Source organism: Brassica napus, chromosome C7 (genome assembly GCF_020379485.1).
Source record: "Brassica napus cultivar Da-Ae chromosome C7, Da-Ae, whole genome shotgun sequence".
Lineage (NCBI taxonomy): Eukaryota > Viridiplantae > Streptophyta > Magnoliopsida > Brassicales > Brassicaceae > Brassica > Brassica napus.
Genome location: NC_063450.1, coordinates 9428326 through 9442885, shown reverse-complemented (window position 1 = coordinate 9442885; position 14560 = coordinate 9428326). Strand labels below are relative to the sequence as shown.

At 35.5% G+C, this 14560-nt stretch overlaps 1 protein-coding gene across 1 annotated transcript; it reads left to right on the top strand.

The window, feature by feature from the left end:
• The first annotated feature begins 12776 nt into the window (after positions 1 to 12776).
• On the top strand, positions 12777 to 13898 carry LOC106407473 (glycine-rich RNA-binding protein-like). Its single transcript, XM_013848341.3, has 2 exons — positions 12777 to 13198; positions 13390 to 13898. The coding sequence occupies exons 1-2, from the start codon at positions 13085 to 13087 to the stop codon at positions 13792 to 13794; spliced, it is 519 nt and encodes a 172-aa protein (XP_013703795.2). The 5' UTR covers positions 12777 to 13084; the 3' UTR covers positions 13795 to 13898.
• The last annotated feature ends 662 nt before the right edge of the window (positions 13899 to 14560 follow it).

Sequence of the window (14560 nt, the reverse complement as noted above, 5' to 3'; positions counted from 1 at the left end):
GGTTTGAATATAGTTAGGGTATGAATAGAGTTTTAGGGTATAGAGTTAGAACACAAACGAATATGAATGAGTTAATAAACACCCACGAAACAAGCTTAAAAAACGATGGATAAATTGTTTAAATTATTTGGTTTTTTTGTTTAGTTGGACAGAAACATGCTACTTTCTAATTTGTTGGGCTTTTAATTTCCGAAAAACACTAAAAATAATTAAAAAAAGTAATAGAAATTTTTGTAATTAATTGAAAAAGTCAGGGGCATATTCCTAAGAAATATTTTGCTTTAATAGTATAGATTTAGAGTGGTTTTCATAAATGTGTACCACATCTTCCTTGATCTGACTTTTATGCATATTTAAATAAATATATATATATATATATATATATATAATATAATGTTGCCTCTTTTGTTTTTGGCTAAATCTTTTCTCCGTTGAAAATCGTTTATTAAAAAAATATATTATGATATCTTTATAAAATTTAGATATTAAATTCAGGAATGTCTTTATAAAACTGTAAGAAGATGTAATTTATATTCAAGAATATATTTTACTAAATATATACATAAATCAAATTTACTAACTTATTTACAAATATGTCATTATTAAGATCTTCTTAAAGATACATTTAAAGAAATTATTTATAAATACACATTTATGAAAGATTTCTTAAAATTTCTGAAGATATTATACATATTTATCAATATATTTCTAAAATTTAAGACGATGTTATACCTATTTATTAATATTGCTTCTCTAAATACGTATATAACTTAGATTCAAGAAAATATCATACACGTCTAGGAAGACCTTCTTAATTTTTTCTTAACAAATTTTTCTAAATTTTATATAGAAAATGTAGGGAAATATTAAATATTTATTTAATATATGTGTAATAACTTGTATAATTACCATTTACCACTTTAATAAGAAATAATTGGGTCACTTTGTCCTTTTCTAATTAGTTTGAAAACAAAAACATGTTTTGAGACCATTTCACAAAAATTAGTAGTTTAATCAATATTTTCATTTATATATGTTTCTTTTTTAAATTATAAACCCTAGTTTTAGAAAATAGGTCGCATATTTGTTTGGGTAAAACATTTTTCATAAGTGTAAATATATTCTAATTAATTTAAATAAGTACATAAACTTCTATAATATTGTCTAAACATGATTTGGTAAATAATTTTTCTGAAATCTTCTTACATATTGTTACCAGATTTATTTTCATAAAATGATATGATTTTTGAAAATATGACGTGATATTATGTTAATTGAGACATGAACTCATATAACATCACTGAATTAAATCATAAATAATATTAGTAAATTAATTTAATTATAATTATAAATCTAGAATTATTTTTACAACAGTTGAGAATAAAAAATATAATAATTTTATATAAATAGATGTTGTCAAAGTTAATTATATATTTTTTGAAAACACAATGTTAAGATAATATTAAACATATCAAAAAAATTGTTAATAATTATTTAGATGATTTTATTTTTCTTAAACTAATATAGTTTTATATCAAAACAAAATGTCAATTAAATTTTTACTTTTTCAAAAAACATATTCACAAAATTAACATATGTGAATGGTATGGAGATTATCTTTGGAGAAAGTGGAGCAATCGAACACAACCTTATTTTTTAAAAAAAAATATATATTAAAATAGTTGTCACAACCTTGATTCATGTGTGATTTTTTTTAAAATAAATCTAATAGACTTATTCTTAGAAAGTCATGTTACATTTAATCTCTAATATTAGCATTTAAATTTTGGGTCTACCAAAAATTTTTATTGGGCTATCAATAATTGGATTTAAACAATAGATGATCCATTGAATTTATAGATAGTATAAATTAAATATATATAATTTAATGTTGTAATACTATACCTCCATTTGTTAAATATTTAAATATTTGTCCATGTTAACTTTTAAAATTATAAAGATTTTTTTTAAATAACAAAAATCATATTATCTAACAATGATTAATCTTTACTACCTTAAACCAATGAAAACAAATTTTAAACTATATAGTTATTTTAAAAATTAAACAAAAACTAAATTTTTAATTATTGCTCGATAATATAAATCTATGAAGCGAAAAGTTTAATTTTTTAAAAACTTTCTAAATTTGTGAAATGTTACAATATCTTTGAATATGACAATAAAACAATATTTTACTAATCTTTATATATATAGTTACGATTTTAATAATAAAATAATAATCTGAAAATATATATATAGAAGAAGATATAAATACAGGTGAAAGTTTGAAACAATCTATTCAATGAAAAAAATATACCGTAAACTTATTATGTTTTAAAAATTGATAAACACATATATATTATAATATATAGCAATTTAGATTTGAAAATAAAGTATTTATATAAAAATAATTGAAAACAAAAATCGGTGCGGTTGCGCGAATCGAGATCTAGTTAATTTTTTAAAATAGATAATCAAATCGGAGTATAAAATTTTGAATTTTGAATTATATTAGTTTTAGTACAAGTTAATTTGGAATACTAGGACATGTTCTGACCACCACATCGTCAAATTGGGTTGGGTGGCCACATGTTTTTTTTTTTTTTTTGGGTGGCCACATGTTATGCAATAAAATCAAAAATAAATAGAAATAAAGAGAAAAAGCTTAGTAATGGAAGATATTTTTATAAAAAGTTTAAAGTATATTTTCATTCCCCATTCGAGAAAGTTCTCACATCACAATCAAATGATTCGACAAATGAACTTTCAAGAAGAATTAGTCAAATACTATGTGTTGGTCAACTAAAATTGTTTAGGATCTGAATTTACGGAGGTAAGTTGTTCAAATCAGTTTACTCTCGGCCTAAATCTATATTTTTGTTTATCAAGTTCTTACTTTTTTTACAACTTAAAAACTAGGCATAAGCATAAAATCTCTGAAATTTAAACCGAACCTGAATCGGAAAATTTGATTCGTATCCTGTTCAAAATGTAAAAAAAAATATTTAAATGTTTGTTATTAACCGAATCCGAGTGGGTAATCCGAAAAACCCAAAAAATCCAAAATAATATCCGAAGAAACCGATTCGAATGTCCAAATTAGCATGCAATATAAATATTTGAAACGTAAATATGTATTTAAAATATTCAATTGCATAATTTATTGATATGATATCTATAGATAAGTATTTAAAATTTAAATAAGTATCTTAAATACCAAGTTCTATATAAATAAGTATATATTTTTTATGTTTTACTTTTAAATTTTAAAATTTACATTCGGGTTTCCGAACAAATCCAATACAACCCGAATCCGAACAACTTATGGTTACTTTATGGGTTTTAAGATGTGATACAAATTAGAACCGAAACCGATGTGTTATATCCGAACCCAATTCGTACTTACTAGTTTACTAGAATAGGATCTAGGGTGTAATAGCAATTAGACCAAATCCGAAAAATCCAATTCGAATCCCAACAGGTACCTAAACGCTCAGGCCTATTAAATACTTTTGTAAGTTGGTTGTCTAAATTCTGGTTTACTTTGGTTTATTCAATTAGGCTCAAATTGGATCAAAAAATGATTTTTTTTTTATAATAGGTTTGCACTTATGGTGTTGAGTTTTAGTGATAAAAAGATTAGGCAAAAATCTCACTAAATGAGGACGACATTGTTTTGAAAAAAGTTTCATCTACTTAACGCGAAAAAAATGAATTTTTTTTATACATTTTTGTTACACATATAAAAAAAAAGTGCTACTGAAGAAAGAAGGAGAAGGGAGAGCGATGGTGCAGGAGCTTCAACTTCTCTTCTTTCTCGGATCTTGTACGCTTGGATTATGATCAGGGTACACCACACTTGAGGCTGCTTTATTGTTAATCAAGCTGCAAACATAGTAAAATGGTGTAAGCTGTTTAATCTATACATGTGAATCAAGCTAGTGTAAAATTGAGAGTTTCTCTCTTTGCAGATAGTAGTAAATGGAACAATAATCCTTGCTTAAAACACCTTAATAAAAGACACGTCAGCAAGAGCTCCCTAGGCGATTTCAAAAGTGATTTAGGGTTTCTGGGACTCAATCGCGTCGGCCGCAAGGCACACTCTCATGGCGGCGGCGCCACCGGCGGAAGTACCTCCGATGGTGATAGACGGCAAGGCAAGTCAGTCTTCTCTTCCAGGGAAGAAATCATGGGTCCAAGCGGCTCAGAATAAACAAGTTTTGGTGAATCATGAAGTAAAAGTTCAAGTGGTGGATGGTACATCTATGGTGGAATTTCCGGAGGACCTTCTCGTGGACTCTGTTCCTCTTTGGGATGATCTGTTGGAAGGACGGTTTCTGGAACCTGCACCTCATGTTGCTAACATCCATATCATTGTTAACAAGATCTGGCCTCTTGGAAACAATAATATAAAAGTTGATGTTTTTGCGGTGAACGAGACCACAGTTAAGTTCAGAATCAGAGATGAACAGACTCGGCGATGAGTTTTGAAGAGAGGGATGTGGAACATTGCTGGTATCCCTATGATACTCTCTAAGTGGGAGCCAATGGAGGTGGAGGAAGAAACTGAAACCAAAATTATGCCTATGTGGGTGACACTTAAGAATGTCCCTCATAGAATGTACTCTTGGAAGGGCCTTGGCTTTATTGCTAGCTCTGTGGGTAAACCTGTTCGGCTGCACCCTGAGACAGAACTATGTACTAACTACGAGGAGGCAAAGGTTTTTGTGAACGCAGATATGACTAAAGAACTGCCTAAGGTATATCGTTTCAAATCGAAACAAGGTATTGACGCAACTGTGGAATTCTTCTATCCCTGGCTGTCAACGAAATGCTCTCTCTGTTCCAGATGGGGACACGCTGAGAATGACTGTTCAAAACGCAGAGAGAAGGAAGTAGCAGGGGATTCAAACCTCAAAGTTGGCGTTAAAGGAAAAGACATAGTGGAAAAGGATTTGTCTCCAAAGGAAAGCCCAGGAGAAAGTGAAACAGAGCGGAGCAAAGCTGACGTAGTAGAGATCATGGATACACCAGCAGATCTTGTTGATACACCAGCGAGGATAGGTGATGATGTCGAGCGTGTGGAAAATTCAGTGGACTGTACTGGCGAAGAACTTGTGGTTGCGAGCCAGTCTGATCTTACGGAAAGTCCAGATGATAACAGCTGCTCTCTAGTTTCTCCTAGGAAAACTGGCCGCCAGTGTGAAAAGGTTCAAGATCAAACAGTCATCTCGCCTTCGAGGTTTCATTTATTAGCTGATGATGTACCAGAAGATACATCTATTTTGGTTAAGAAACACGATGAAGGTCAGTATGATAAGGTCAACGAGACGGAGGAAGTGGAGGAAGGAGAAATAACATCAAAGGAAGAGGTTGTTCGGACACTAGTTGGGAAAGTTGGTAAGATTCAGAAGACTATCCCACCTCGACTGGCCAGAGCAGCTCAGAGATCAGACTCATACGCAATTGCCTCAGCTACTAGGGACTCCAAGCCTAGTGGTAATGGTAAGAAACGTAAAGCCAAAAAACCTTGATTATGTCGGGATTCTTTTGAAATGTCTGTGGCTTAAACAAATCTGTTAAACATTCCGTAATAAAGAAGTGGATAGAGGAAGGTCAGTTTGGTTTTGGTTGTTTGATCGAAACAAGAGTTAAAGAAGGAAAAGTGAAAGCAATGTCTTCAAGTATTTTTACTAATTGGTCGGTTTTAACCAACTATGAATACAATAGTCGAGGGAGAATTTGGGTGGTATGGAAGAGCAATAAGACTTACTATTTTCCTTAAAAGTAGTCAAGTTATTACTTGTTCAGTGAAGTTGGAAGAGCTGGATGATGAATTTTTCTGTTCATCTATTTATGCGTCCAACTTAGCGGAAGAAAGGAAAGAGCTATGGAAAGACTTGTGTGATCACCATGACTCTCCTATCATTGATACTAAATCTTGGATACTTTTGGGAGATTTTAATGAAACTTTGGATATGGCAGAGCATTCAAATTTTGAAAGCTCACCTAGTGTTTCGGCTGGCATGAGGAGATTTCAGAGCATGGTAAATCATTGCTCACTGACAGATATGCCATATCACGGTCCTTTATACACTTGGAATAACAAACGAGGAAACGATCTCATTTCAAAGAAACTGGATCGAGTTCTTACAAATGATGTTTGGAATCAGTCTCACCCACTGGCTTATAGTGTGTTTGAAGCTGGAGGTTGCTCAGACCATCTTCATTGCCGTATTCACATGAAGATGACAGAAAGACAAGCTAAAACGCAAGCTGTTTAAGTTTGTAAATGTGGTCACTGGACTTGAAGAATACAAGCCTTTGGTTGATGCGTACTGGAAAGCTACAAAGCCTCTCTTTCTGTCCACCTCGACACTTTTTCGGTTCTCCAAAAAGCTAAAAGGCCTCAAACCTCTTATAAGAAACTTGGCAAAAGCAAAGATGGGTAATCTGGTAAAGAAATCAAGGGAATCTTATGAGGACTTATGCAGTAAACAGGAAGCAACTATGGCTAATCCAACGCAACAGAACATGGATCTTGAGTCGGCAGCGGCTAGTAGGTGGGACTTAGTTGCTCGCCTGGAAGAGAATTTTCTCAAGCAGAAATCAAAACTCCACTGGTTGAACATTGGAGATAAAAACAACAAGACTTTTCATCGTGCGGTGGCTACCAGAGAAGCTATAAACTGCATAAAAGAGATCTTGTGTCGAGATGGTACTTTAACTCGGGATGAAAATGAAATAAAGAAGGAAGCAGAGGGATTTTTCATGGAATTTCTGCAGCATGAGCCAGAGGACTTTGAGGGTATGGAAGTGGGCCAGCTCCAAGGTCTTCTTTCGTTTCGATGCTCGGAATCAGATTCTGAGCAGCTCTTACGGCCAGTCTCACCAAAGGTAATTAAGGATGTCATGTTTGCAATGCCAAACAAGGTAATTAAGGATGTCATGTTTGCAATGCCAAACAATAAATCTGCGGGGCCTGACGGTTTTAACTCTGAATTCTATAAGTCTGTTTGGGAGATCATCGAGGTAGAATTCACTACTGCAGTGCAAGCTTTTTTCGTTAAAGGATTCCTTCCAAAAGGTATTAATTCAATGATTTTAGCTTTGATCCCGAAGAAAGAACAAGCCACTGAGATGAAGGACTACAGGCCGATATCGTGTTGCAATGTGCTTTATAAAGTGATTTCTAAACTCATCGCCAATAGATTGAAACTGATCCTCCCCAAGTTCGTCGCTGCAAACCAATCTGCTTTCGTTAGTGAGAGGCTCTTGATCGAAAATATCATGCTTGCCACAGAGATTGTTAAAGATTACCATAAGGATAATATTTCATCAAGGTGTGCCATCAAGATAGATATCTCGAAGGCTTTTGACTCTGTACAATGGAGTTTTCTGCTTAACGCCCTCACAGCTATGAATTTCCCACAACAATTCATCCATTGGATCTCACTCTGCATTTCTATTGCATCCTTTTCTGTTCAAGTAAACGGAGAATTAACGGGTTATTTCCAGAGTAAGAGAGGTCTTCGTCAAGGTTGTTCACTATCACCATACCTATTTGTCATAGTGATGGATGTTTTATCTAAACTTCTGGACAAACCAGCAAGTGTTCAACGCTTTGGGTACCATCCTCGCTGCAAGAATTTGGGACTAACTCACTTGAGTTTTTCTGATGATCTGATGGTTCTATCTGATGGGAAAGCGCGGTCAGTCAAAGGCATTGTTGCTGTGTTTGATCACTTTGCCAAGGCTTTTGGGCTCAGAATCAGTATGGAAAAGACAACAATATTTCTAGCAGGCGTCACTGAAGAGGTTCAGCTAGAGATTACAAACAGGTTCCGGTTTGGTTCATGTCAACTCCTAGTACGTTATCTCGGCTTACCTCTTGTTACAAAATGCATGGGTGTAAATGACTATCAGCCGCTACTGGAGACAATTCGGAAGCGAATAGGAACATGGACTAACAGATATCTCTCATTCGCAGGGACACTAGAACTTATAGGCTCGGTTCTCTGGAGTTTATCAAGCTTTTGGTTATCTGCGTATCGCCTCCCGAAATCTTGTACACGTGAGATTGATAAAATATGTTCATCCTTTCTCTGGTCAGGATGTGACTTGAATCCACGAAAAGGGAAACTGGCTTGGGAGGAGGTTTGTAAACCCAAGGATGAAGGAGGTCTTGGTCTCAGATCACTCTTAGAAATCAACGACGTTACTTGTCTTAAACTCTTTTTGCGGTTGATATCTAATAACACTTCTCTGTGGGTGAAATGGATACAAACTAATGTACTCAAGAATGAGTCCATATGGTCAATTAAAGAGGATGATAAAAATGGGTCTTGGATGTGGCGGAAAATATTGAAGATCAGGAACATAGCAAGACAGTTCTGCAAAGTCGATGTGAAGAATGGTGCGACTACATCTTTTTGGTATGATCATTGGTCACCGATGGGATGCCTAATGGACTTAATAGGGCCGAGAGGACAAATTGATATGGGTATTGGCCGGTATGACACAGTTCTCACTGCACTAACAAAGAGAAGAAGAAGAAATCATCGATCCAAAGTGCTTCTCTCTATAGAGCAGAGCCTTAGAAACCTAGTTCCATCTGATGATCCAGATGAGGTATTATGGAAGGGAAAGAATGATGTGTATAAGCCGAAATTCATTACAAGAGACACTTGGAACCACATTCGCTCAACGACGAGTAAGGTTTCATGGCACAAAGCACTCTGGTTCAACCAAGCAACACCTAAATTTCGGCTCTGTACTTGGCTTGCATTACGAAACCGTTTAACAACTGGTGATCGTATGGCGGCCTGGAACGTTGGTATTGATGGTAGCTGTGTCCTCTGCAATCAGCACTTGGAAACCAGAGACCATCTTTTTTTCTCATGCTCTTACACTTCAATGGTGTGGAGGAAACTGGTTCAGAATCTGTATAGAGCCCACTTCTCTACAGACTGGTCTACCATAGTGGAGTTTCTGTCACAGTCGGGGGATGACCGAGAGACACTCTTTCTTGCTCGTTACGCTTTCCAAGCTGCAATTCACATGCTATGGAGGGAGAGGAACGCTCGTAAGCATGGTGAGGCTCCGTCCTCGTAGGGAACCATCATCAAGTTCATTGACAAGGCGGTCCGAAACAGACTGATGTCATTACGAAGGGACCACGACGCTAGAGCTTTGCGAGGTGCATATCAAACATGGATTGGAGCTGTCCAAGCTTAAACTATATTTGATCAAATTCCTAGTTTTTATTTCTAAAAAAGTTAAAGAACAAGTAGCATGAGCTGTAAAAAGTATATTATCTTTTGAATCAAATTTAACATTTATTCCAAAAAAAAAAGATAGTAGTAAATGAAATCCGGGTCAACAATCGTATGTGTTTTCTCTTATTCATCTAGTATCTAGCTAAACAATGAATTGGAACCATAATCATTCTTGATCTGAATCGCGAGTTAGATCGAAGAACAAACATAGATTCTAACTAAGAATTCTAACAAGTGGTATCAAAGCACAAGGCTTTGGGTTACACATCCTGGTTTTTAGTACTTATTAATATGTTTCTAGTGGTTTTCTCTATATTTTTTTAGTCTTCTATCTATGTCTTCAGGTATTATAGGTGTATGGATGCTTTGGGAGACTATGGTGAAACTTTACAGAGATTTTAAGGGATTTTGTGATGATTGGAAGCAAAAAAAGTGCAAAACATTATATGATCAATCGACTGGGTTTCAGAGCACATGTGGATAAATCGATCTAATGCAGAACAATGAAGTGGACGACTCAAATGATCTGATCGATCGATGCACGATCAATGGATTTGTAAAAGATATGATGGCTAAAAAGAAAGATATAATGCAGAACAATGAAGTGGACGACTCAAATGATCTGATCGATCGATGCACGATCAATGGATTTGTAAAAGTTCGGTTTGTGTTCGGTTCGGTTTGTTTTTTTGGATCAGTTTAATTATGTTTTTCTTAGTTTAATTTTTTAAGAGAAATTATGTTTTAAAATATTAATTATGTATAAATAAACTATGTGAACTACATTCAATATAAAACTGAAACAAAATCCTTTAAGAAAGTCACAAAAGTATATAAGAATTAAAACAAATGAAAGTTAACTAAAATTAAAAAAAAAAACCAACATTATTTGCTTTACGTTTTAGGTTTTAGGTTTAGATTTAACATCCACGTTTACATATATGAGAATATAAAAATACATACTTTTTTTTAAATCAAATATTTTGATGATTACATATTAGGTTAGAAGATATATGTTAATGAATGAAAAATGGAAAATATGTGATCTAGTATTAGAATTTTAGTATATTAGTATACTAATATTTTTAATTTAAATAATTACAAAAACACATCGGTATCTCGGGTCGGTTCGGTTTTAAACTGAACCATTCGGGTTGGGAAAATTTTCAACCGAATGGTTTGAAATAGACTTTGGTTCGGTTTGAATCGGTTTCGGTTCGGTTCGGATTTTTTTGTCCACCCCTATTTTAAATACTTATTTTGGTCCAAATGTTTAAACCCAAAAGACCCAAACCAGAATACTTGAATGTCCTTGTCTATAAAAATAATTTCTTTTTATCACTGGCTTCTGGATTGTAGATCAGGTTAAATAAAGTGGGTGAGCACTAGGAAGTTGCTAACCTTTTGGTCATTCGTTTTCAAATTCATACATAATCTTTTCTGACATAAAATAGAGTGAGAGGGAATGACGTATTCCATAAAACAATTTGGCAAATCTTGATCCGTATTCCACCTCAGATGGTAGAAGAAGCAACTCAGCTTTGTCTTTTTCTTTGAGCTAGGAATCTAGGAAAATGCTCAAAGCTATAAAACATGTCTTCTTAGAGAAGCTTTTGCCATTCTTCGGTTAGAGCTCTTACAAATATTAGAAAAAGAATTTCATATCTAAGTTTTCCTCTGAAGTCACCCTTATATAAAAACAATTTTTTTAAGTAAGGTAAGCACTCAATTTCTACAAGATGTCGGATTGCCAAATACGTCAGATCCAACAGCAATGCAATTACTTTGTTCAATCTTCAATAACTAGACCAATGAGTTAATATGCTTTTTAAAAGGAATAGCTGGCTGCTTCCAACCCCGCCTTCTATAAGTTCTTGGATAATCGTTTCAGGATAATGCCTGCTGCATCTTCTATCCGTCGAAATAGACAAATCCAATGCGTACGAAAAGTAAGCAAATTCTAACACTGAACCATTGAATGAGGCAACACATTTATTTTGATTATGATGACGTGGAAGAAGTCATGCGGTGCGAATCGTCACCCACACAACAACAATATTGATGAGATACCACATGAGGAAGAAGATGACGTGGCCATCTCCACAAGGACCAAATCAATTGTTTCCATACGTTATGTTATTTCTGTTTTGCTTTTCACTTAGTGGGATTATATTCCCATAATTATAGGATGTTTTTCTTTGCACACCTCTCACGTAAGTAGTTAGTTATTTAACTTAGTGATTAGGTTCACTCCTAACAATTGGTATCAGAGCACTTCTATCCTGCGGCTTCGCTTCACCGATTTGATCCGAACCACTTAATTGTGGTATCAAGTCAAAACACATTCCACCAAAAAAAAAAAAAAAAATCTTATTGTGATCTATGTTATGGGAATCAATGGAGAGTGCATTGAAGATTTAAAGACCAACCTCCTCAGCAAAGTGCATGATGAGATCCAAAAGATGAAGATTGATATGATGAAGCAATTCATCAATCTTGGAGAAACCATAAACTATCTAGCGGAGATAGTAATAGAGATGAAAGCTGGTGATGGAAGAGTCAATGGTGGTACTGCATCTCAACCAGCTACACAGATCATGAAGGTTGCAGTGGATCTGCAGGTTCCAGAAGAATCCGTGGAGCTGTACGACCGGATCTATGGAGCTCCTATCTTTGATGTCTATGATGACGAAGAGCCAAGCTGTGATGTCCACGGTGATGCGGCTCCGATCTTTGACATGTATGGTGTTGAAGACTTGGCGTTTCTAGGCTTTAAGTATTTTGAAAAAGATATTAATGCCATGGATTCAAAGATCGCTGAAGACATTTGTTGGTTCAGTTGTGTTATGGACAACTCAAGCTTTGCTCCTTTACCAAGGAACAATGAGTTATTCAAAGAATTCATTGATGTGTTCCATATTAAAGCTGTAATCACACGGCTTTGGATCCGAAGTGTTGCACACAAAACATATGGGCTTTCCATTTCTGCTCTGACGCATTCAATCCACAGCCATGAACTACTGACCGCAACACCAAAGAAGCTCAACGAAAAAAATCCAGTCCCTGATAAACCACCACCATTACGTGATAAAAAAAAATTGAAGGTTCACACGAGCTTTCCATGTTTGTGTCCAACCTTGAGGACAAGGTTGTTTGGAGAATGAAAATATTGATGAGATACCACATGAGGAAGAAGATGACGTGGCCATCTCCACAAGAACCAAATCAATTGTTTCCATACGTTATGTTGTTTCTGTTTTGCTTTTCACTTAGTGGGATTATATTCCCATAATTATAGGATATTTTTCTTTGCACACTTCTCACGTAAGTAGTTAGTTATTTAACTTAGTTTGTATTTAAGCATGAGTTGAGAGTTAAATGAAAAAGGAAAGAAAATTGTAGTAACTTGTTTGGTTTATTTAGTTTGTTCTTTCACAAACTTTTTTAGTTTTGAAGAAAAATCTTAATTGGCTTCAAAGCAACTTGTGTTCTAAAGTATCAGATGGGTCTGTAGGTTCACTCCTAACAAATATCTCCGCATCGAAAGTGACAAAAACACTTATGTTTGGATTCAGATCTACATATATCTCGAGAAATCTTTGTACATGTAATCAAACACACATGTTATGATGTACCGAGTCAGTGTCATGGTATCGTCGTCATTGACGCCTATATCTATTTAGAAACGACGTCTCTACACTCTAGGCTTCGGACACGTCATCTCCCTCGTAATTACCGAACCACCAAAATCTTCTCAAGAGTTTTGTTTCTTTGTCTACCTTTTCAGTTTTTAAGAGAATTTGAAGATGGATTCCGCAGAGAGCGAGTACAGGTGTTTCGTCGGAGGCTTAGCTTGGGCCACCGACGAGCAATCTCTCGGAAGAACTTTCAGTGAATTCGGAGAAGTTCTCGATTCCAAGGTCCGTTCAAGACGACCCGGATCGGAATAATCTGACCCGGCTCTGTTTCTTTTTTCGTTTTAATTTTTTTTTTCACTCTGTTTTTAGTTTTGTTAACTCGTTACATCAGTCCGTACGTTTCGTCATCTTCTTATTAGATTCTTGTGTATACGTTTAATTTAAAGATTTAATGTTTTTTTTTGTTGGATCAGATCATCATTGATCGTGAGACAGGGAGGTCCAAAGGGTTCGGATTCGTGACTTTTAAAGATGAGGAATCGATGAGAGCTGCGATTGAGAGGATGAACGGTCAAGAACTTGATGGTCGGAACATCACTGTCAACGAGGCTCAAGCTCAAAGTAGTCGTGGTGGTAACGGCGGTGGATATAATCGAGGAGGAGGTGGTTACGGAGGCGGCGGTTATGGAGGCGGGGGTGGTTATGGAAGTGGTGGGGGTGGATACGGAGGCAGGCGTGATCAAGGTGGATATGGAGGTGGTGGTGGAGAATACGGAGGTGGTGGTTATGGAGGTGGGCGTCGTGAGGGTGGTTATGGTGGTGGTGGCGGAGACGGAGGTTACGGTGGCCGATCCGACAGTGGAAACTGGAGAGAATGAGCCTTGTGTCTCTGTTTGCTTTTGGCTCTGGTTTTGATCTTTTGTTTATTTGGTTTGCATATGTAAAAAAAAAAAAAAAACGTTTGCTGCTTTGTTAGATTGAATCAACTTTGGTACAACACAATAATACAATTAAGTATTCTACACAACACAACATAACCGGAGACAAACGTTACACATAATCTTCATACTGCGTCTGGAAACGCTTGGACTAACTAATTAATGTTTGGATCATTCAAGAGCCAAGAAGAGAGCAACGTTCAAACCTATCAACGTTGATTACAACTCACAAGTCTTCCGTCTCCACAGTGAAAACTCCTTAAAAATTTTCAGTTTCTACTCGTCAAAATGAAGCACATCCACATGTTCATCTACACCGCATTCTCGTATCTCCCATGTGTCTCCGTCAACTTTGAACACAAAGAGAAGCTCGCTCGAACTCACTTTTCCTCGAACTTCGAATGTAAACAAATGCTCGGTCGAAACGAGTAAATTTTTAATTTCATTGTAAGGAGCAGCGAGACCAGTCTGCTTATCAATGATGTTACAAGTTACATCTGCCCATTCCTCGGCACCAGAAGCATCAAGACTCTTTTTAGCCAGCAAGATGCAAGCCATAAACCTCATGGGTGTAGGAAGAGGCCTCTCATCCAACTTCACTGTCACTGAATCTCCAGTAGCTCGGTAAGTGAAGTAGGCAGGCACTGATCCATTGGGTAAGAAGCGCATGTCTACAAGCTGATGCACTGATGATGGCGTCTGTCGC